The sequence below is a fragment of the Vulpes vulpes genome, chromosome 1 (genome assembly GCF_048418805.1).
Source record: "Vulpes vulpes isolate BD-2025 chromosome 1, VulVul3, whole genome shotgun sequence".
In the NCBI taxonomy this organism is placed as follows: domain Eukaryota; kingdom Metazoa; phylum Chordata; class Mammalia; order Carnivora; family Canidae; genus Vulpes; species Vulpes vulpes.
Genome location: NC_132780.1, coordinates 96,111,057 through 96,134,669, shown reverse-complemented (window position 1 = coordinate 96,134,669; position 23,613 = coordinate 96,111,057). Strand labels below are relative to the sequence as shown.

General features: G+C 40.6%; 1 protein-coding gene across 3 annotated transcripts in view; it reads right to left on the bottom strand.

Moving 5' to 3' along the window:
* Window positions 1–21,300, bottom strand: part of MOXD1 (monooxygenase DBH like 1) — a 152,884-nt gene extending 131,584 nt beyond the window's left edge. The window contains exons 1-4 of one of the 3 annotated variants that reach the window (XM_026018158.2): window positions 20,976–21,300; window positions 2,934–3,080; window positions 1,516–1,683; window positions 1,296–1,379 (exon numbers count right to left, since the gene is read on the bottom strand). In XM_026018158.2, coding sequence (XP_025873943.1) covers window positions 1,296–1,379; window positions 1,516–1,683; window positions 2,934–3,080; window positions 20,976–21,239 — 663 coding nt within the window. In that variant the 5' untranslated portion in view covers window positions 21,240–21,300. The remainder of the gene's footprint in view (window positions 1–1,295; window positions 1,380–1,515; window positions 1,684–2,933; window positions 3,081–20,975) is intronic. The other 2 variants (XM_072720989.1, XM_026018159.2) reach the window with 2 other exon arrangements.
* Window positions 21,301–23,613: the final 2,313 nt, after the last annotated feature.

Below are 23,613 nucleotides of genomic sequence, written 5' to 3'. Positions count from 1 at the left end.
TTGAGGTTAGTAGGGACATGTTATGACTGACCACCCTTTACAGACGAAGAAACCAGGGCATTACCCCAGAGTGATTTACCTGAGAGCACATAGTTAGTGAAAGAGACAACCAGCAGGTTGAACCCATATACTTCCCTCTGGATTCTAGAACCTACAAATTTGCACCTTTCTCACACCCATGCTGCTTTGCTACATAGTCTGAGGCTGACAAAAAGCTGATGACATCTGGCCGTCTGAAGGTTTAGAGTATTTGTATGCGTGATTGAATTCTATCTTATTCTTTCTTCTGTCTAGGACACTTTCCCTACCTTCTCATAATAGTTTCTTTGAGAGCATGGATTGTATATTCAGCCACTGTGGAACTACCAAGCAATTTCAAGTAGACCCAAGGACATATAATTCCTTAAAAATACTTGTTCATTCACTAATTAGATGCAAAAGTTTTGGGAGACTTTTCCTGGTAGAGGCAGGAGGGAATTATAAGCCATAGGCAAACTGAGTTTATTTATTACCCAATTCTGTATTTTTTAATTCCTACAATCTACTAATTTTCCTGTTTTCCTATTCTCAAAAACTCACTATAAAAATTGATTTTTTGACAATATCCAATATTTACAGTGAAGCAGACATTCTCAAATATTGGTGGGGAATATAATCTTCCTGTATATAATCTATTGATATGCAAATATATTACTTAAATTGAAACCCTAGCGATTCCAACTGTACAATGTTGCATAAGAAACAACTAGCAGTGGGGCGCTGGGGTAGCTCAGGGGGTTAAGTGCCAGACTCTTGATTTCAGCTCAGCTCATGATCTCAGGGTCATGAGATTGAGCCCCGAGTCAGGCTCCGCACTGAGCTTGGAGTTGGCTTGATATTCTTTCCCTTTCTCTTCCCTCCCCCACTGCTCTTCCCCCTGCTCGCAGGAGCTCTCTTTCTTTTAAATAGATAGATGATAGATAGATAGATAGATAGATAGATAGATAGATAGATAGATAGATAAAATCTTTTTAAAAAGAGAAAAGAAAAAGAAATAACTAGTGATGTTCAAATCCATCCCACAACTTTTACCTTACAATGTAAAATTAGGAGACAAAAAACCCAAAATCATAGCTATAATCCAAGATTTCTCTCTAAATTTAGTGACTCCTAAGACAGGGTGGGAGTCAGATAAGCCAGTTCTTTGTTCTTGAAATAGCTTTCCCAGACTTGAAAATCATTTCTATTTTTTTAGGAAAATAACATATCTCTTTCATTCATACAAATTAAATTTAGCCTGTGAGTGAGTCACATACCTTTATTACATGATGCTTTTCCTGGAATACAGGAATCTTAAACATTTGACACCAATAGGTCGTACCTTTGTTTGGGATGGGGACCTGTCTTAATAAAAAGGGGAAGGGGACACAAAGTCACATTCTCTTGACATGCTATTAAACACAACAGCATAAGTAAAAACTCTTACATGTTTTCAATAAACCCTCCCTTTCAATAATAAAACCTGAAAAAACTTACGTCCTGATTTACCAGGTCAAAGTACGGTACAACTGTAGGCAACACCTTGCTTGTCTCATGATTCAACAGCCGTAAACTCTTAGTGCCACGATTGGAGTCATGGTACTTAGGACCAGCTTCTCCCACATCTTCATGGTGGTAGGCCCAAATCACTCTCACAGTGCTCTCCTAGTGATCAGACAGGGGCAGCGTTATGTCCCATGAGGACACTTCCCTTAACACTGAGCTGAGTTTAGAGAACTCTATTTAAAGCAGGACAGAGACGTGAAGAAAAGAGAATAATGACATTTGGAGTCCTCAATATGGTCTCCAGCAGTAATTGTGTCAATTTGATTAGATCAGTAAGTATCCAAAAAGATAAGTTTCTCTTTGGAAGAAACAGTCTCTCTCAGCACACAAGATTCTGTCTGCCAGATGAAATTGGTTTTCATTCAGCAAACACAAGAGATTGCTCAAGGCATGGTGGGGCAGAAGGAAGACTTACTAAGGTATAAAGAAATTGTTCTGTCCTCCCACAGATAAAAGTGTCTTTGCCAGATCTTTGTAATAAGAACTTTGAAAATAAATAATAAAGCAAAAGCTATTTATTTTAAAAGCTATATTCTTTCTTAATAAGTCAAATGACTATAATTATTTTTCCAATTAAAGTATAATTGCACTGTATATTACATAAAAAGTGATCCATGTCTTTGCATGTGTTTTTTCCCTTCCTCTTTTAATCTTTATGCTGAATGTTTATCAAAACAGCTTCAGATCAATTCAGCTTCAGATTTTTACATTCCCATTTTTTAAACTTTAATTTATCAAATAAAAAAGATAATTTGATTGATCTATAAAAAAAATGAAATCAATCCAAGAAATTCATGGACACTTGCAAAATACCACATGAATTATCTACTGTCTAAATATTTAATTTCCATATGTATAAAGATATTAATGTTTGCATGAAGTCTGACAATAAGAAATCTTGTATAACATGTCAGTAGGCAATTTTAATAAATCTACTATTCATCTCAATTTTAGAAATTTACAAAAATGAACCAGTCACAAATCAGATAAATTATATCCTGATATTCAGTATCTAATTCCTTCTTGTGTAAATACATTTTTTCCAACCTTTATCTATTGTGTATACTCAAATTTTATAGAGAAAAAGCTAGAAACCTTACAGATAAAATCATACTCACTTTAAATGGCCTTTCAAAATGCTAGATTCACACAAAAATTGTTTTTATTGAAATGTGTAGTCTTAGATTTTCTGTGGCTTCTAAAAAGATTTCAAAGATATTCTAAAACAGACTGTGTGACTTTGTTTTCAAAGGTTATTTTTAAATATTTGTTCCTTTTATTCTATGAAATGTTTCACAACTGTAAATGTACAATTTGTTCATGCATGCATCCTCTTGTAGACTCCTTACCGTTATACTCTTGTCATTTATGTCACATGTATGCAGTTCTCTGGTAAATTCAATTATTGTGTGGGTACTATTTTCCATGGCATATTCCAGGTGGTAATCTTGCTGAGCGTCTTTTTTCAACTCTCTGTTTGCATTTGTAAAATAATCCTGAGGAAAATAAGGAAAAGAAAAACTAGGATATCGCAAATTCAGAGTGAAAAGAATTTAGATTAAGAATATTTATAGTACCTTAAAAAAAAAAACACTGATTCTGTTTATTTACAAAATCCTGTATCTACAGTCATTAGATAAAGTCCTGGGAATTTTCAAGTATCTGGAATATCCCAACTAGGAAATCAGTCCCCTATGAAAGTAGTTCATATTTGAATTTCTGGCCCTTTGGGAAAGTGTGGTATGGATTTACAGTATCATAGAGCATCAAAAGAAATGGAGTAAACAAACATTCAAGATCATCTGTTACTTTTCCTTCATTATACAAATGAAAAGAGGAACTTCAAAACTGTGAAATAGCTTGCCCCAAAGTGAATGGACTCCTTTGTAACAAAGATAGAACCAACCCCAAGGTAGGCACTTTTTCATTGCTACACCAGGTAGAGCTTCTCTTCCTCAATCCTAAAAGCAAAGAGGTTATAGGTTAGCCTGAGATTATAGGTCATTTCAGTATGTGCTTTAATAGCAAATGCTTATTAAAATGAAATGCAATGGAAAAGTATGGAAAGAAATGGAACTAGATGAATTACAGGATATTGAAAACCTGGAGAAATTTTTTTTTATGGATCAGCCATGATTTTTGTACTAAACTTGATCACTGATATACAGATCACTTCTGGGATGCAAACAAATGCAATGGAGAGGTCATGCGCTTTGAAATCAAATGACTTAGGACCTGACCCCTAGCTCTACCCCTAAATATCCTTGGAGAATTGTTGAAGTCAAACTCTCTGAGCTTTTATTTTGTCCTAACAGTAAAATGGGAATACCTATTTTTATGTATTTTAAAATACATACCTATTTCATGAACTTTGAAAGATAAAGAAATGAAACAGTAATTGGGGGGAAATTGCCTACAATGGTTAGTGCCCATGTAATGTTAATTTCCTTTCCCCTCTTGCAACATAGCTTGGTTTTTATCCGAAATATTTCCCTATACCATTTACCATTTTCTTAGATTTTACCATTTTTACCATTTTACCATTTGCCTACCTTTTACCACTTGGCCCTTACTAATATATTATAAATATATTACAAAACTCATGGTGCTAATTTTCATCACTTATAGAAGACACAAAATTTGTCTTAATTATACCAGTCTTTCCATACATTATGATATTTTATTTTTAAAAAGCCACAAATGACTGATTTAGAAATGCATGCGGAAACATTATTACAATCATTTTTACTAACATTAAAACTACATTTGAAGAAAGGATTGCCGTGCTTAGCAAAGGAAAGAAAGAAAGAAAGAAAGAAAGAAAGAAAGAAAGAAAGAAAGAAAAAGAAAACGAACACAAGAAAAAAAACCTTAAATTGTAAATGTCATACTCAAATGGATGGCATTTGGCATTTTTGTTCCTAATACCATTTTAAGGTAGCTATCAAGAATGTGTGTTAATTTGACATCCAGATATTTGCTCAAATCCATTATTGGTGATACACAGAGCCTAACTTTTTTCACCCAGTGACAATTACAACTCACTGAGTACATCCCATGCACCAGGCCCAGTTTAAGCATGTATTAATATATGCACACACATTAACTCACTTCCACCTTCACTTCAGGTCTGTGAGATAAAACTATTTTCCTATTTCACAGACGAAAATACTAAAGCAATAAGAAGGTTAAGCATCTTGCCCAGGATCACACAGCTGGTAAGTAGAAAAGCCAGTATTCAAAGCCAGACAGTCTGACTCACGTCTGTATCCTTCTTCACTGTTAAACACCGTAGCAGTCACTGCTGAAAAAGTATGGGTTAGTTTATATTTTTCTGTCTACAGAAAATATCCAAAGTTTTTATTTGTTTTGCTTTGTTTTTGTTTTTGTTTTTACATAAAATGTTACTTTTTCTACTGCTAAAGTTGGGGGCTATCAAAAAAATTATTCTGAGAATGAGTTGTAACTGTGAAAACTATTTTTTTTAATTTTTTTTTATTGGAGTTCAATTTGCCAACATATAGCATAACACCCAGTGCTCATCCCACCAAGTGCCCCCCTCAGTGCCCATCACCCAGTCACCCCAACCCCCTGCCCACTTTCCCTTCCACTACCCCTTGTTCATTTCCCAGATTTAGGTATCTCTCATGTTTTGTCACCCTCACTGATATTTTCACTCATTTTCTCTCCTTTCCCTTTATTCCCTTTCACTAATTTTTATATTCTCCAAATGAATGAGCCATATAATATTTGTCCTTTTCCGATTGACTTATTTCACTCAGCATAATATCCTCCAGGTCCCTCCACATCGAAGCAAATAGTGGGTATTTGTCATTTCTAATGGCTGAGTAATATTCCATTGTATACATATTGTGAAAACAATTTAAATGAAATATTCTTGTAATATTGTGATTTTCCCACTACATGGATTTTCAATGTGTAGATGAAATAACAATGTCTATAGACAACAAGGGTCAGATAAACTATGCCTTTATACTGAGTTCACATTTCACTACACAATTCAAGTAATCACAATTTTTGCAAACGAAAGGAATACAACACAAAAAGCAATCAGGTCGAAGAGAAGAACAATTATCCTAGTCTTGCAAATATGTTTCCAGATCCATTTGGATTCCATTTGGAATGGATCCATTCCAGATCCATTTCCAGATCCAAATAGTTATCCAGGTGCCTTTTCCCACCTCTTTGCTTTTGTTCACACTCTTCTTCTCTATCCCGCTTGTTCTCTTCCCCCCCCCACTGAGAAATCCTTTCTACTGACTCCACCCACTGAAACTTAACTCCATTGAAACACTTCCTTCTCTTTAAGACTCATGATTCTATCTCCTCTACGAAGCTTTCTTTGATTATTCCAACTGGAAGTGATCATTCCCTCTTAGGATCCTTATTCTCTTTCATTCCCATGTAGCCTGCAATATGTTCTAGACATAGAATTATCTTCTCAACCATGTGGAAATTGTCTGGAAATAGAAAGCTAATCTTACCAATACAGTTATACATTTGTACCTTTAATATAATTGTACTATAAACGGAACAAAAAGAGGGTGACAGATTATTTTCTCAATTGTTCTCAATTATACTTACATATGGTTAAGATCAGTATGGAATGTGTTTAACCAGTTGCTAGCATGGGTTTGAGTCTGCATGATCTGCCATCTGGCACTGAAATCTGGGAACATTGTTATGACCTTTTAGCCCCTAAATGGACATGAATCTTATGAAACTGACATCAGCATTTACTCAAAAAAGGTTTATGCATGCAACAGGCTCTTTGAAATCCTTTTATAATAAGAGGACATTCCCTACCTATTTTAAAGAAATAGGCCCCCCCAAAAAACCACAAAAAAATACCCCCAGATCTAAGAGAGAGAAACCGTGTTTCAGAAGGTTTTCTAATGTGAATTTATATCCTGAGTGACTTGCATATTGCAGATGTTTATTAAGTATGCATAATTTTAAAAGGAGGATCCTGCCTTTCCTTTTGTTAATTCTAAATAAGGGGATAATTTTGGAAATAAAAATAAGAACTCATCATCCAATATTCACAACTTAGTGGTATGGGAACAGTTTAACTTGAAGGGAATTAATCCCCAGTAGCACCTTCTTTCTTCCTTCAACTTGTATTGAGAAAATACATGAACCATAATCAAAAACAGTCTTAATTGTATCGATATTTTACAATTAAAAAAATGTCACATTGGCAAACCTTAAAAGCACAATTAAGTGAGGCAAGGAAAGAAAAAGGCGAAAATAAATAAATAAATCTGGGTCTCAAATTTCCTATCATTCAACTATTCCTGCCAGTAGGAAGAAAAGAAGGAAGGGAGGGAGGAAAGAAGACATTAAAAAAAAAAAAAAAAAGCAGATCACTCAAAGAACAGTCTTGAAAATCTTTCATGCAGGGCACCTGGGTTACTCAGTTAAGTGTCTGCCTTCGGCTCAGGCCCTGATCCCAGGGTCCTGGGATTGAGCCCCACATCAGGCTCCCTGCTCTGAGGGGAATCTGCTTCTGCCTCTGCCCACCTCCCTGTCTGTCTTTCATGAATAAATAAATTTTAAAAAAATCCTTCATGCAAATCAGCTAAACCTAAAAAGATATGCTCAGTGAGTTTAGAGGTTTCCTGACAGTTTGACAAAGGGATAAATGTTATTTGAGTGGATAATTACATGGAATCTTTATTTTGTACTATTATTTTCTTGGGGAAAAAAAAAAGAACTGCAGAATGAAATTGAAAATAAAACATGGACCAATTAGGAGCCCAAATACCAATAATATTACCTAGAAATCTATATTCACAAAACCATACTGTATAATTCTTATAAGATATTTATGATCACTTTTGGTGTATATCCTAGGATATCCTAGACCACTTTTACTCTCTGATTTTCACCTTTACAATTAGAACCAAGTGGCACCCCTTGCCCCCACTCCAAGTCCCATTTAGCAAATAGAGCCAGATACAGCACTACTGTGTATCCATCGTAAAGGCCATTCCTTAGCCATCACACTTTGGTGCTTGATATTCCAGAACTTTTAAATCAAAAGTAGGAATATTGATCACAACACAATCACACTCGCATTGTCATGACTGGATGCCACACCATTATAAAAATTTAATTGTATGATGTATATTGCATATATTACAAATTAACATAAATACTGAGAAATAGCAGTAGACTCCAATTAAGTGTCATTAAACATGGACTTTATGAAGACAAGAGGGTTGAGGAGGATTCAGAGAATTGTGATTCTGTAGAGATTTTGTAAACATTTAAAAATAAAATTTGAAGATGTTTTTAGTATGTAAATATAAAAGCTCATATGCAGAAGTCATTCTTCTTTATATTTACTGATTTTTAATGTACTGTAAAGTGAAATGTGAAGTAATGTTACCCTAAATAAGTGGCTTTATGTGGATTTCAATCATATTCTACCTCAAACATCTACATTAAGATCAATTTCAATATGAATTGTCATTGAGGTATTACTGTTTTACCTTTTAAAGATAAAATATTTACCTGTTACCCTTGCAAATCTGAGTTGATAATTAGACTCCAGCAATAAAGTTAATCCACACTTGTGTTGTAATAATGGAACATGTTCTCACAGGATATTTTGTCTTTTGAACACTCTACTTTGAAAAAAATGATGAAATAGATCACTGAGATTTCAAAATGCCATGCGGCAACAGCAGTCAGTCATCATGAGCCTAATTTGGCATCTATCACTTGGCAGATAAGCAGGAGTCCTGACCGTGACTTTCAAACTAATATCCAAAAAGCTGGCTTTGATAATCTGTACGATTGCTACAACCTCTTCTTAAAAAAACATGATTACACAGAAGTTAAATTGGTTCTTACTCATTGTCAGGCTTTTTTTCTCTCTCTCTTGAATAAAATCTCTGCGACAGCAAAGAACTTTGGTGCTGTGTTAAGCAGGAAGAAGTGAAAACTCTTCTGGGTGTAATAAAAGATCTCAATAAACCTGGTTCAGACTGGAGAACAGAAATGTAAGCACAGCTGCAGGGGAACCTTGAGAAAAATGTTACCATCTGCCATCACTTTATTCAACAGGTGCTTATAGTTTTTTTTCTTTTTTCTGTATCTCAAGAGCCTTGTTACTTCAAACATTTCTGTTTGTTGTATCAATTTCTATAATAAATGTTATGGTGGTTTAATATCATTGATAGTGTAATAATCAATATTTTTGTGTTAAAGAAAATCTTTGATCCTACAAAATCATAATGTATAAACAAACTATATTAACAGGATCTTCAGATTTCAGCATAAGCTGTTTTTAATAAGTCATTTCTTCACTAATCCTAGAAATCGGAGTGGAATGTCAAAACAGAAGTGGCTTGCCTTCTAGAAACCACTTCAGATAAAACTGAAACTCTGTAGGTGTAATGATGGATCTGTTAAATAGCTACTGGAATGCCCAAATAGGAACGCTGTTAGTGTGCGTTCCAATGCAGGACCCACCTAAGCAATCTGTTCTTTAAGTGCCACCTTCTGAAAATACACATCCTGGATTTTCCCCTACAGCCAATCATCTCAGTTCAGTTTTTATGTAGAGTAATATAATACTTTGCTGTAATTATAGAATTATCAGAGACAAAATGTAAAATTAACATTTTTGACTCAAAGTCAATGATAAACTTCAATGGGAAAAAGACAATTTCAGATTTTATCATACAAATAAGATGTTATTTTACCTTCATCCTATTCCTACATCTTCATTTTTTAAAATTTGATAACTACCTACCACTGAATGCAAGTAGTAAATTTTGAGAAAACTCCTTCCTTCCTTCCTTCCTTCCTTCCTTCCTTCCTTCCTTCCTTCCTCTCTTCTCTTCTTTCTCTTCTCTTCTCTTCTTCTCTCTCTTCTCTTCTCTTCTCTTTTCTCTTCTCTTCCCTTTACTCTCCTCTTCTCTCCTCCCTTCCCCTCCCCTCCCCTCCCCTCCCGTGTCCTCCCGTCCTTTCCTCTTCTCACCTTTCTTCCAACACATATTTCATTGAGCAACTATTATTCCCTAGCCACTCTTGTAGGGCTGAGGACATATGACAATACAGGATAGCAGACAAAGTCCCTACTATGATCAAACTTATAGTTTAGCTGAAGTGAGGGGAGAGCAGACAATTCAAAAATTATTTTAATAATAATATAACCAAAATGTTTAGATAATAAATACTTATAAGAGAATAAAACTGATTATAGAGAGTGACTAGAAAGCCTTCAAGTTAAGTGATCAGAAAAGCCAGCACTAAGGCAATGATATTTATTCTGAGAAATAAACTACAATGAGGAGCCATCCAGAGGAGGTACGGAGGAAGCAGATTCCAGGAAAAGAGAGAAGCTATTGAAAAAGACCTGAACGGAGGTAAGTATCCAGTTCAATGATGCAAATAAAAGCTAGGGTGGCTGAACTATATAGTGTCCAGGGATCAAAGGAGGCCCCAGATCTTGTGATACCTTATAGGGTAGTGTACAGAGTTCAAATTTAATACTAAGCCTATATAAAAGTCATCTGAGCTTTAAGCAGCAAATGACATATTCCGATTGACATGAATAAAGAGTGTGTGTGTGTGTGTGTGTGTGTGTGTGTGTGTTACTGTAGAAGATGACAAGAGGCATAAGAGTGGTGGTCAGAAGACAGGAGTCATGGGGTACCTAGGTGGTTCAGTCAGTTAAGTGTCTAACTCTTGGTTTCAGCTCAGATCATGGATCTGTGCGAGATCACGACTGCACAAGCATGTGTGAGCACTCACTCTCTCTCAAATAAATAAATAAATCTTAAAAAAAAAAAAAGGAGACAGGGGTCATGCAGTGGTCCGGGTGGTCCGCACTTGAGTAATAGTAAAACAAAGGGAAGTGGGCAGGTTTTAGATTTAGCTTGGAGGAAGAGCCAACAGAACCTAAAGATGTGTTTCAAATGTGCGGGTGAAGGAAGGAGCAGAAAAAAGAGTGACTCCTAAGCTTTGACTGGAGCTACGAGGAGGTGCCACTTACTGAGACTGGGAAGGCTGGGAAAGAAACAGGTTGAAGGTGAATGAGGTTAAAGTTGAGGTGAATACCTAGACAGTCTTCCCTGGAGTGGGAAGGTTGGGGGACAGGGACTATGTGGACTGGGAAGAGTCAAAATTGTGCCACGACCAAGTTTCAGAAACTCACCAACTTCACACTCCGCTTCTCTCATGAAGCCCTCCAAATTCTCCTTCTGAGTATATACAAGTCACAAAGCATTCTTTTTCTTATTTCCTTTTTCAGATTTCAGATACACATTCACTATACATAATTTGAATATACTGAAACACATGGTAGGGAGATGAAATATTCTCACACCCCCTGTAACGGTACAGTGTGCACCTGTCCACAGAGACAGGACAACTTTTATTAACAGGGTAACAGCGTAACAGCATTGACAGTTTCCAGTATAGTTGCAATATCTTCTCTTCTACTGAGTTCTTGAATAACTTGAAAGTATGAATGTGGAATAAAGTTATTTTCAGCATCACACTAAAGCTGAAACAACCTGAAGGACACCTGATCCTAGCTCCCACCAAAGGAGGAATTCTTTCAAAAATATTTTTTTTTAAAGATTGACTTATTTATTTGAGGGAAAGACAGCAAGAACTCGGGAGTGGCAGAAGGAAAGGGTGAGAGTGAATCTCACACAGATTCCCCACTGAGCACAGAGCCCAATGCGGGGTTCGATCTCACAACCCTGAGATCACAAGTCGAGCAGAAACCAAGAGTCCGATACTCAACCAACTGTGCCAACCAGGTGCCCCTCTCAAAAATATTTTTAAAGAAATGATTACACAGTATTTAATAACTTCAGTGAAAAGCTCATGAATTTACAACTTCACAAGGCAATGCATTTGATTTTAAGACCCTCTCATTATCAGAAATGCATTTGTTATACTGAGCTAAATAAAATCTTCTACCCTTTAATATATTAATTGAGTCTTTTTTCTTCCTTCTGGAGCCTGTACTCTTGAGGAGTACTGTCCACTATTTCAGAAACAATGATCACATCTTTCTAATCATTCTTTCTCCAGGCAAAACCTTGACAGCTGTTTCCCATTACCCAGGGAACCCCAACTTCCAGAGATTTCAGTCATGTTTGTAATCCTCTCTTAAGATCTCTTAAAAATGTTATTCTAGAACTTATCTTCTGATATGATTAGCCTAGTACAGAGTACTCTGTTGCTATTACCTCCCTTGATGTTAACAGTAGAGTTTATAGGCTAATGTTGCATCTGTGTTTAGCCAGCACATATTCTGAGTTTAAAATGACCTAATATTTAGAACGTTTCCATATGAATTCCCATTAAGTTCAACTTTCCACACTTCATATATACACAACCAATTTTTTAACCAAGTGTTTACTCTATTTGTATTCTCAGCGAACTTTTAACTTTTAATTTCCTTTCATTATGTGAATATATCACTGTCTTTGAGTCCTCATCCCATAGTCTAATGTAGCCAGTCTGTTATCAACATATTTTGGGTCTGAATGTTTAAATATCTATGATTATGCCTAATTCAACTTTAGTAGTCCACCTCATACAAGAAATGAGAAACCTTGCCAGTTATCTTACTGTCATTCAGATATACCATTTATTGAATACTCCCACTACAAGTCCAGCAAATCAAATGCAAAGGAAAATGCAGTCTTGTCAGCATCACTGTGTTTATTGAAACCATGCTGGTCTCTAGTCATTAATGATGTCAAAGGATTCATAAACCAATTGCTTACAATTTTTCCTCAAATTTTCAATATCCCCCATTGTTACATTTAGCTGACACCTTTTCTCCAAGTTGAAAAGCTACCATATTTGTCTCCATGTCATCTCCTGATAATTCTGACATTTCACTGATTGCTTGATTATAATAATCTCTTGTATTCAAGCACTTTCAATGTGCCATATACCTTGCTTAAGGTATTAAGATATTCTTTAGATATCAAGAGTCTTTTCTCCATAAAGGAAACAGTCACTTAGAGAGGCTAAGGAGTTTTCCAGGGACCACACATCCAATAGGTAGCAAGAAGTGCGAGGATACACACCAAAAATTCTTGCTTGTAAGTTATATTGCAGGCATTTTTTGATGACCTGCCAAGCACACGAAACTGTTGTTCCTGGTACCTCAGGAAGATGTGGCAATGCTGACAGTCACCAACTTGTAAATGTTCCATCCATGCCCTAGTAAAATACTAATTATCTACCACTCCCGCTACTTTTCCTCTTTCTCCCTTCTGCAGTGATAGCGTTAGGGCATATCAGTGCTTATTAGTAATTTGGGGAATGGAGGGAGGAAAGGAGAAGATATCTATTTACATAATTAGAAAGACACTTGAGAATTTTTCCAAATACAAAGGAAGTCTATTGTATTACTGTTAATTCTAATAAAAGATTTTAAAGTAGAACATTTCTCATTTCTCTTGGCTTAAATACATGCTGAAAATTATCTGGAACTTTCATTTATTAATGTTCCTTTGATGCCCTGTAGCCATATATAACTTACAAATTTTAGACTCTGTGTGGGCGGATATTCCTGTTGCCTAGAAATACAGCAGCTAGAACCAACTGACAAAAGATGTATAGAAATGATAGCTATGAGGAGGAGAGAGATTTCTGGCTCAGTATATGTTTAAATACACCACTACCCACAGTCATTCCATTGCTACTCTTGTTTCAACATGTAAATCTGAAAAAATACTTAGAGTTATCAATAACTTTGTCAAGCTCATCTCAGAAGTATTTCCATTTTAGGAAAATCCATTTTATTCTTCTATTTGATAAGACAATTGTCAGTATCCAAACATATGATAGCCCTTGCTTCAAATACCAAACTTCAAAACCACTCTGAATGGCTTTGTATAGAATTGTCCTTTGCATCGCCATGCCGAATGCCTGAAATCTTCCAAGTTTCAGTTGACCTGACTCCCATCAAAGAGCCTGAACACATAAGGTCAGTAGTTCCCAAGCATGTCTGCCGAGCAGAATCACCTGGGAAACTAAAATTTATTAGTGCCTATGTCCACCCCCTGAGATTGTATGAGATTTAATTGGCATGGGGTCAAGAGGGTGGTTACCTGGACACTGAAATTTTTTAAAGACCCCCCAACTGATGCTAATGAGCAGAGAAGTTTGGGAACTTCTGGCATAGGAAGTATCTTTTCCAAGTTCTCAGTTCTCTATTAGCCCTGCTGTTCATCACTTGACTGCAATCTGCCATAGCATGAAACCATCTTGGCCCCGTCCAAAGGGACTTGAATGTTCAAAGTATTAGGAGGCCTAGCTTCTACATGGTTTCATCTACCATGAGTTTCCTTGTATGAGTGAGTTTCATTGCATGAACTTTGCAGGGGGAAAAGGGCAGCAATTTAGTTTTATCTACCACACTGAGATTTCTGAGTTTTAGTTTAAAAACTGCCCAAAAGATAGAAATCTTCTGCAGGCACATATGTTTTGCTGATCTAGCTTCTCCAAGGTCTTTAGCTCCCTAATATTACTGCTGATGAGAAAGAATACAGTGTATAAGAGAAAAACATTCACACCTAGAATTAAGAAAGAAACTTCTATAAAATCACCAAGTCTCTAGATCAAAGCTTGAAAGACTCTAGTTGAGCTTACTAAACATCTGTGTAGCAATGCCACAGAAACAGAAAAGAGAGCTCATGTGGTTCAGACACATTTGTTAAAACATTAATTATATATTATATTTCTTCCAGGTAGGTAGAGTCCTATGTTCAAGGTCACTAACTTCTTTGATGCACATGCCAGATAATCTTCTTCAGAGTATATAATATTTTGAGTTGTAAACACTATGATTAATCTCCAAAGACAACCTTTAAGACTTGAGACATTTGTTTTCCTTCAGGTCTTAATTATAAGTATACTGTCTGGAATAGCCACATGATTTCTCCTTATTACATCACTCTATTTCATTTCTCAGCACTTTCTGGTATTTTCTTATGTATTTATTTGTTTATCCCCCACCAAAATGTGAGTTCCATGACACCACTGACTTCATCTGACTCAATGCTACGTCCCTAAGATTTGGAACTGTTCAATAAAAGTTCAGTCAATATTGGTTTAATGAATAAATGACATTCCAACAATCATGTGTCATATGAGTCACAAATGATCCCCCTTCTGTGTGACCTGGAGCTTAAGTTTATATCTATAAAATGGGAGAAATAAGACGTTGACTTCACAGGGCTATTGTGACAATTATGTGAGAGTCCACACTTTAAGTACTTATCACAGTGTATGGCATGTATGGAGAACTTGAGGAATGAAAAATCATATCATAGAAATGTATATCAATGACATTTCTAGTGGGACAAAAGTAGGAAGATAAATACTATGACTTTATTTTACCAATCTGTTTTAAGATATATTTTATTATACACGTTCTTTCACTATGAAGAAAAAATTGGAATATGTTTTTATGTTAGCTACTGCTTCCTTGCAGGAGAAGAAAGAACTGCAAATTGGGACTCAGAGGAAATGACTCCAGGCTGCTGATCTGTACGGCCTCAAGCAGCTGTTTAATAGGTACATAAGACTCAGTAAAATTGGGGGTGTGGGGAAACTTACGAAACTTGAGAGGAATCAACTGAACTCTTGAGTTTTTTCTTTTTTTAAGTTTTTTCATTTTTTAGCAATCCCTATACCCAACATGGGTTTCGAACTCATAACCCTAAGATCTAAAGTCACATGTTCTTCAGAAGAACCAGGCGGACACCCCTGAACTCCTGAGCTCTTAAGAGCAGTAAGTAAATACACAAAATAGCAATATTTAACTTGTAAAGGCAATAATTGTTCAAAGTTTTTCTCATAATTTTTGGCTACATGAGGTGAATAGGAAAGACCTCAATAGCAAATTAAGTCTGATCTATACACTATTTATATGACACTAGATATATAATTCCAACTTTACAGTTAACAAAAGTTATGCATTTTAAGTTATTTTTGCAGAATTCTCTGCTATGTGCTATATGTTACCCTTATGAGGCAGCATTTTTTTTTAATCTACTCTAAATGTAACAAGTTTTAAAGACACAGTTTAGGAAGAGGTTTCCTAGAGAAACAACTTTCTATTTAAATGTTGTGAGGCATCCACATGCACAATTTTGTCTCTTTTTTTTTTTTTGTACGGATCAAACATTTTCAGAAACATTCATATAATTAATTCATTCCTTCTGCCAGCAACTTTATTGTAATAGGGCTCTATTACAAAAAAATGAATCAACAAGCCACCATTCACGATCTTTGAAGCAGACTCTCCCTTCCCTTCCAAGAATCCAGAAATTTGTCATTGGTTGTTTGAAGTCTTGAACTTTGTTGGTCAATCCAGGTGCAGTGTTCCCTTGGCTCCTAGGTCGGCCCTGCTTCCTCAGGCTGGCATTGTGAAACCATCTGCCATGCCAGGGAGAACCACACAGCTGAAGAGTATCATCGTGTGCCGAGCATTACACTGGCTCATGTGTCCCTATTACTAATGCACAAAGCACGAAGCTTGGAGAGGTCCCTCTGTCATCTGGAAATTGGGGTGGGGGGGGGGGCATAATCTGAAGATTTATAAATATCTCTTAACAAAGCCCCAGCTGAGCTGTGTCTGGGTTGTACACTCTCTTCATCTTTCCCTTACAGCTTTTCAATTTGCTTTCCAAACATTTTTTTGTTGCCGTTGGCTGGGGTGTACTTAAAAGCAGCACATCCTTACCACAAAGAATGCTCACTGTTTTCTGTGATTTCAAATCACAGCAGAATTTCCAAGTACTTCCTCGGTGAACAGCCTATGGGCAATTACCCTGCTGCTAAAGACTTATTTCTCATCACAGAAATGTTTCAGTTTTAGAGACAGCCAAGGAGCAAGGCTGTAACAAATGATGACATATGTTTCAGCCTCCATTCACTAGCAATTTCTACCCCCAAAGAATGAGTGAATCAATTTTTGTGCAAATTCAACAGGCACATCCAACAATGCTGCCCTCTTCTCTAATTCACACAAACTAAGCATTCATCAACCCGGATTATTTGCTTCAAATGGGTACTCACAGTTGCTAAGTGGCTGGGGTGGGGGGTGGGTTTGCACTGTGTCAAAAAGGGGCAAAGTACAAGGAGAGGACATGAATCCATCAGAGAAGTGAGAGTTAATTCATTGAGACAAAATACTGAGGTTTTCAAAAGCCAATGCAAGAGGAAAGACTGCTTCCCACCCCCACCCCTGGCAATCCTGTGAAAGACAGTGCAGAAATGACCTCAGCAGCATCCCAGGAGTCACATCACCCCAAGTAAGAGCCTCTCCACAATAGTAGATCTGATAGATAATACTGAGACAGGCTTCACTTTGCAACCACTTTTCTTTTTCTTTCCCCATTTGATTGGACCTGGTTATATACCATTTGAGGAACTACCTTCAGACTGGGTCAGTGGGTTGCAAATTGTGCAGGGCAAATTTCCATAAAGCCTCATCTCTGGGTATACTTTTCAGGGTGGCCAAGCCTATTGCCTTGGGGCATGGAAATCAGAATTTGATTTTTCACTCCACAAGCCTAGAAGCAAATGTCACACAGCCCTTTGGAGGTATTCTCATTGGGTCCAACCCTGAATTAGTGACTGGCACCACCGAAAAATATGGGGTTGTAGGAGCTTCAGTAGTCTTTATTGACAGAGGAGTATGGAATAGGAGAACTAACTGTTCACTAACTCCTTGTGAGTGGTGTGAGAGAGTGTGTGTAAAAGGAAAGAAGGTGAATAAGTAAATATTGCCTCCCGACCTCAGTGGTGTCAAGAGAGAGTAGATGCATGTGGGTATGAACTCAAAGGTGGAGCTAGGAAGGAGACTGTGATAAGTTAGTGGGGATGGCTGTGGAGGCAAGTATTTTGCAAAGATGGCCACACTCACATATTTCATTCCCCTGTGACCTCCTTATGATGTGACACTGAGGTGGAGTCTACGTTACCCCTTGAATCCAGTGAGATGCAACTACTACGAAAATGACTCGAAGGCTAAGTTATAAAAGCCTGCTCTCCAGTTCCTACCTGGGACTCTCGAGATATTCACCACTGGGCCCCAGCCACTCAGCTGTGGGAAGCTGAGGGGCAACATGGAGTGGCCACGTTCCCACCACAGTACCAGCTGAGACCCCCAGCCAAGAACCAACAGGAGCTGCCAGTCAGGCAAGTGATTGAGGGAGCCTTCTGATGATTCCAACTATTCACCTTGGAGTAGACATCAAGTGAAGTAGAGACTAGCCCCTTCTCAAGTTGCACATCTGTGAGCAAACTCAGCGTCACTATATAAAGTGACCATGTTTTAGGGTGTTCTGTATACAATAGATTACCCAAAAAATGGGCAAGGTCTCCTTGGACACTGGACATTTCTTGGCACAGAATAAGCTGGGCCTGAAGAGAAATGGGACCTGCCTCTCTGCCTTTCATTGTTTTTCATAATTTGGGTTGATTCTTTACTAACCTTAGCTTTTTCCCTCTTGGCTCCAGATTAAGCTGTCCATGGGCTATTACCACACTAAAACTTTGTGTATACATGTGCTCTACATGGCGCTTTCTACAAACTTGAATTGTGGCCAGTATTTCGTAATCAGATTTTACTTACACATATCTAAATTTCCATCTTCTCTCAAGAAAAGAGCAAAAACAAAAGATCTGCCAATAGCTGATTTGCATTCCCACATAACAGTAACTCAGTCACAAAAACTCTTTTTTCCTTAATCCTCTCTAGGATCTGTTGTGTTGCATCAAGCCCATCAATCTTTTATACTTGCTATCTGACCTCTACAGGCACTTGGGTTTGTGGCACCTATTCTAACCAACAATTCTCTACTGGTTGATTTGAATTTATTCTCACACAGTTATCCAGAAGTTACTATCTATTGAAAAGAAAAGTTTAAGACAATCAGAAAAATAGAAGTCAGGATAATAGAAAAAATATCTGAAGGTCAAGTTTTTATAAATTAAATAAGAAAGGAAGACATAAAATATATGAAGAAAAAGTTTCGAGGGGAGGAGAGGTGACCCAGATGTCAACATAGGTTATTATCATGCAGGCTGATGCCATCTCCAACCACAGGCAGTGGCTGCCCATGCCTGGATACCCTAGAAGCCAATGCTTTGTCTTGCAAAGTTTCTTCTCACTGGGAGTAAAATTACATGAAACCCAAAGTCTACTAATTAAATCTCATACACTGGTTAAGAACCCTATTCACCTTTTGGTATAGTTGCTCAGGATATCCTTATCACACCACTGTAGGAAAACTCTCAAATTAGTAGTTTCTAGAGAGAAGATTCAATTTCAAGTTTTGGAAAATCACCTAGCCTGGATGACCCAGCTAAACTGATACATTTTATTTTTGGTGACTTTCATTTTGTTAAAGAGGTTTTTTTAATCAATTTTCTTTCTATGTGACTGGCTAGCCTAATTTTTAGTGTATTTTATATGTCCTAGAGTGAGTAGGATTAAGGAATGGGAACAGTAAAGGATGTCAGTCCACTAAGAAAATAATTATCATTTATGGATGAAAATAAGGATTTTATTTCCTTAGGAATAAAAATGGAGGGAAAAATCCTATTTCTTGCTCATTAACTATATTGAAAAAATGACCATTCCTAAGGTTTAGCTCACGGTTGGTAGATACTCCTTGATTACTTTAAGAAAAGTTCTATGGCTCAAAGTCTATCCAAGGGGCACTTAGTTAATTTTCATGCAATTTTTATGAAGAACCACCAGCAATATGAAAACACTCTGTAGTTTAACAGTCTGTTTTTGTAGTGGGCCAATTATAGCATGTTGAAACAGCACTCTACTGCTGGTCTTTCATTTGATATCAAATTGGATGGGCTTTCTAGAAATGCTACTCTTTGGGGAAAACAGTATCAAGTTATCTTTTAAAGTATATCCTGTTTTGTGACATTATCATAGTAAGATTTTCTACGTCCCTTTCAATGAAAGATGCAAGGACAATTAACTGGGGATATTACCTTCCCCATCCTGAACAAACATAAAACAAACAAAAAGACCTGGCTCCATTATGTACTTAAATAAGGCATTTTCTTCTTCCTTATCAGAAGAGAGTTCAGTTATTCAGCTAGTGAGGCCCGTATTGGGAATCAAATTCTTGGTTTACAAATTTGATGCCCGAAATGCTGCCGCAGGAGGAAATTTATACATTAATGACTTCAACAAAGCAAAAATCCTCATAAAACTTAATTTTATTGGAGTTGTAGAATACTTATTTGGGGAAGAAAGGATTAGTTTATGGAAAAAAAAAAAACCAGACAACAGGATGGTTTTGAAGTTTTTATTACTGTCGTTTTCTTAGTGCCAGAATCAGGGTTAAAATTGATGGCATCTTAGCCAGAAAGTTGTGGAAATCAAACTCACAAGTCAGGAATAAAATTACTGAGAAAGGCACTTTGAAATCCATCCGGTGCATCGATATTAACACCATTAAAACCTTAACACAACGCCGTAACACCAAGGAGTTTTCATTTGGAAGAAGAAACTTTTAGCAAAGGGCAGTATTCGGGGATGAATTCTTTAAATAACAAAGTATAGTCACCACAATGTCATGTAACTGTGGAAAAGTGTCCAAAGGTTGTCAAGATCAAATAAACGAAGATGTCTAAGCACCTAATCATCCTGGTTTTCTCACCGTTCTCGCCCCACCCCACCCCCCCCAGATACCTATGAACAGGCAACCGCGTCTACTCCACTCTGCAAAGCGAATCGGCAGCCGTCAGCCTGACTGTTAGCTATCAAAGTGCCTGAAACGTTGCTCCACTTAATAGAGGATTTTGCCTGGGGACCTCTAAGTTCTGCAGATCTCGGAGTGGGCACAGCAGAGCTCCCAGACGATTCTTGGGGGCCTCTCAGCCCTGTCTCAGAGGGGGCAGCTGACCCCAGCCCCGCCCGGGGACTCCGGGGCTGCAAGGGCTCGGGATCCCGCGGCTAGACCGCGAGGCGGCGGAGCGCGGAGGTCACCGGTCCCCCCAGGTCTCCCCCAGGGCCCCCCAGGTCCCTCCGACCCCGAGAGCCGTCCCGTCAGGCCCCCGAGGGTCGTCCTCCTTTCCTAGGGAGGAATGGGGTGCGCGAGTGTGCATGCGGGCACCGACGAAGTGGGCGCTGGGCACCCGCGGAGAGCCGCCCGACGTCACCGGGCTCAGCTCCCCGGGCAAGCCCCCGGCCCGGCGGGAGGCGGGAGACCTCCGGGGGAGCGCGCGCGGGTCTGCACCGCGGGGCGGCGGGGCCGCGGCTTCCAGCCTCGGGCGGAGGACACCGGCGGCCCCGCGGGCGCCTGCACTCGCGCCGGTCCCGGAGGGGGCGCGCTTACCTGCAGGTAGGGCCGCCCCTGGGCCACCCCGCCCACGACGATGTCGGCCGCGGCCATGGCCCCGGTGGGCGAGAAGCCGAAGCCCACGTAGCCGGCGGTGCGCACCTCGAGGCGGAAGGCCAGCCGGCCGCCCCGGGGGCCCCAGCTCAGCCAGTACTCGCCCTGGGGGTCGAGGACCGTGTGGTGCGGGAGGGCCCGGCCCGAGCCCCCCGCCGCCGCACCGGAGAGCAGCGCCCACAGCAGGAGCAGCGGCCACCCGCACATCCTCGGGCGCCGCCGGCCGCAGGCACCTGGGCCGCGCCGACTGGGGGAGCGAGGAGGCAGCTGGGCGGGGCGGGGGCGGGGCGCAGGAGGCCTGGCCCCGCCCCCGGCCTGGCCCCGCTCCTCGGGCTGGCCCCGCCCCCGGCCTGGCCCCGGCCCCGCTCCTCGGGATGGCCCCGCCCCCTGCCTGGCCCCGCCCCGTTCTGGCCCCGCCCCCGGCCTGGCCCCGCCCCCGGCCCGCCGCCAGAGGCCCCACCCGCCCGCCGCCCGCCCGCCCCCGGCCGCGGCCCCGTCGGCCCGTCGGGTTTCCAGCGCGTCCCCCTGCGGCCCCGCACGCCGGCCCTGGTCCCCGAGGTCCGGGGGGGAGTCTCCGGGGGGGAGAGTGCGGGGCGGGGCGGATGAAGCCGGAGCCGGGAGGAGCGGCTGATGGGCGTCGGCGGGCTGAGCCGGGCCGGGCGGGCGGGGCGTGAAGGGTCCAAGGGGCCGTCCTGGGCTCGGCGGAGGGAAAGTGCGGGAAGTCCCGGCCGGCGCCCGGCTGGACCCCGCACCCCGGGCCTCCGCGCCGTCGCGCCTGCGCCCGGGGTCCTCCGGGGACCGTCCTGGCCCGCGGGCCCGCTCAGCTCCCCGGGGACGTGGCGCCCGCCCCCACCCCCACCCCCCACCCCCACCCGTGGGAGCCGCGCGGCCGCAGGAGCCGCACCTGGCGCCCGCCGTCCTCAGGTCTGTTCGGTCTGGTTTTGAGGACGAAAAGTGCCGCCAAAGTACGTCGGCATCGGGGGACAGAGGGGAGCGTCCTGGGAGCCAGGTGATGCTGCACACCCCTCCCTGCTGCAAGTCCGACCACGGCCACGGGCAGCAAAGGGTGTTTCTGACTGCGCCGCTTTACCTCCAGGACGCGAATTACCCAGGGTGGCGACTCTGAATCACTTTCTTCAGTCATGTATTTGTATTCTTCTGCCCTATTTCAAAAAAAAAGTTCTAAGGTGGCTCACAGACACACAAACAATACAAAATAGAAAAATAATAGAGGGTGTCAGATGAAAAATCAGAGGTAAGAGGAATATGACTAATACGCACTGTTTACTCTGGATTTGGACGCTCCATACAAGGCCCCTGCACGTCCTGTTCTCTCTTCAAGTCATGGGGTCAGCCCGCTTTTTCTTCCTCCTGTTTTCTCTGTCTCTTTCCCCAGAGCTTTTCCGGAGCTACCAGCCTGCATCCAAACTGTGCTCCCGAGGGCTCGGGCACTTGTCAGCACGTCTGGAAGGCAAGCTGCGGGTGGATGGGCTCCCCGGGAGTCCAGGAGCGACCTGAGAAGGGACCGCCCTAGGGAGAGAGGGCATGGAAATCTACAGGCTTGCCAATGACCACAGGCCAGCAGAGAAGAGGGCGATAATGCCTGAAAAGAAGGGAGGCAAGAGTCTGAACTTTCAGGAGCCATAGAGCGCACTGTCCTGACACGCAGAAACCCAAGAGCTGCAACCTTGGAGCTGAGTTTCTACAAGCACCAGGTCTTGGCTGTTGCTGCTGGCCCCAGCCATGAAGAGAACAGGAATGTGGAGAGAGAGGAACAAAATGATGTACATGGAGGCCAAGAGGAACGGGTCTTGGCACCATGTGAGGCATATTCACCACAGTGGGCAGGATTTTAGGGGAGCTCGATTTTTCCAGAGCAGTCAAAGGCAAACTTCCTGCTTTGTGACCCTACTTGTATTCCTAGCAGGGAGGAGCTTGGAACACATAGCTACATCTGCTTCCTGAGGTTGATTCTGTGAGTCCTAAATTCACATGTAGAACCTGCCCCTACCTGCCACCTCCCTATTTATTTTTATTTCTATTTTTTTAAGATTTTATTTATTTATTCATGAGACACACAGAGAAGCAGAGACAATAGACAGAGGGAGAAGCAGGCTCCCCGCAAGGAGCCCAATGCAGGACTGGATCCCAGGACTCCAGGATCACGACCTGAGCCAAAGGCAGACACTCAACCACTGAGCCACCCAGGCGTCCCCCCGCCACCCCAAACATTTAATGATCTAGCTTCACCTGTCATTCTCACTTGACTCACTCCATGCCCTCTAGACACATGAAAATACCTCTAGAATTTTCAAAAGAGAGCCCTAGTGTTTCACATCATGGTGGCTTTTCAGATTGCTCACTCTGCCACATTTGCCTTTTCTCCCCTCTGTTCTTTGAAGTATTTTCTGATCTTTCCTCGTATACTTCTGCCAGGTAATATTGGCCTCTCCATGGTGGTGTTCATGAAATGTTCCATCCAGACCTCATGATTGCAGCTCTAACACTTCTGTGTTATGTGTCTGTGGATATGCTTGTTTTCCTCTATTAGCCTCTCTAGATGAGGAACCGCTTCTGATTC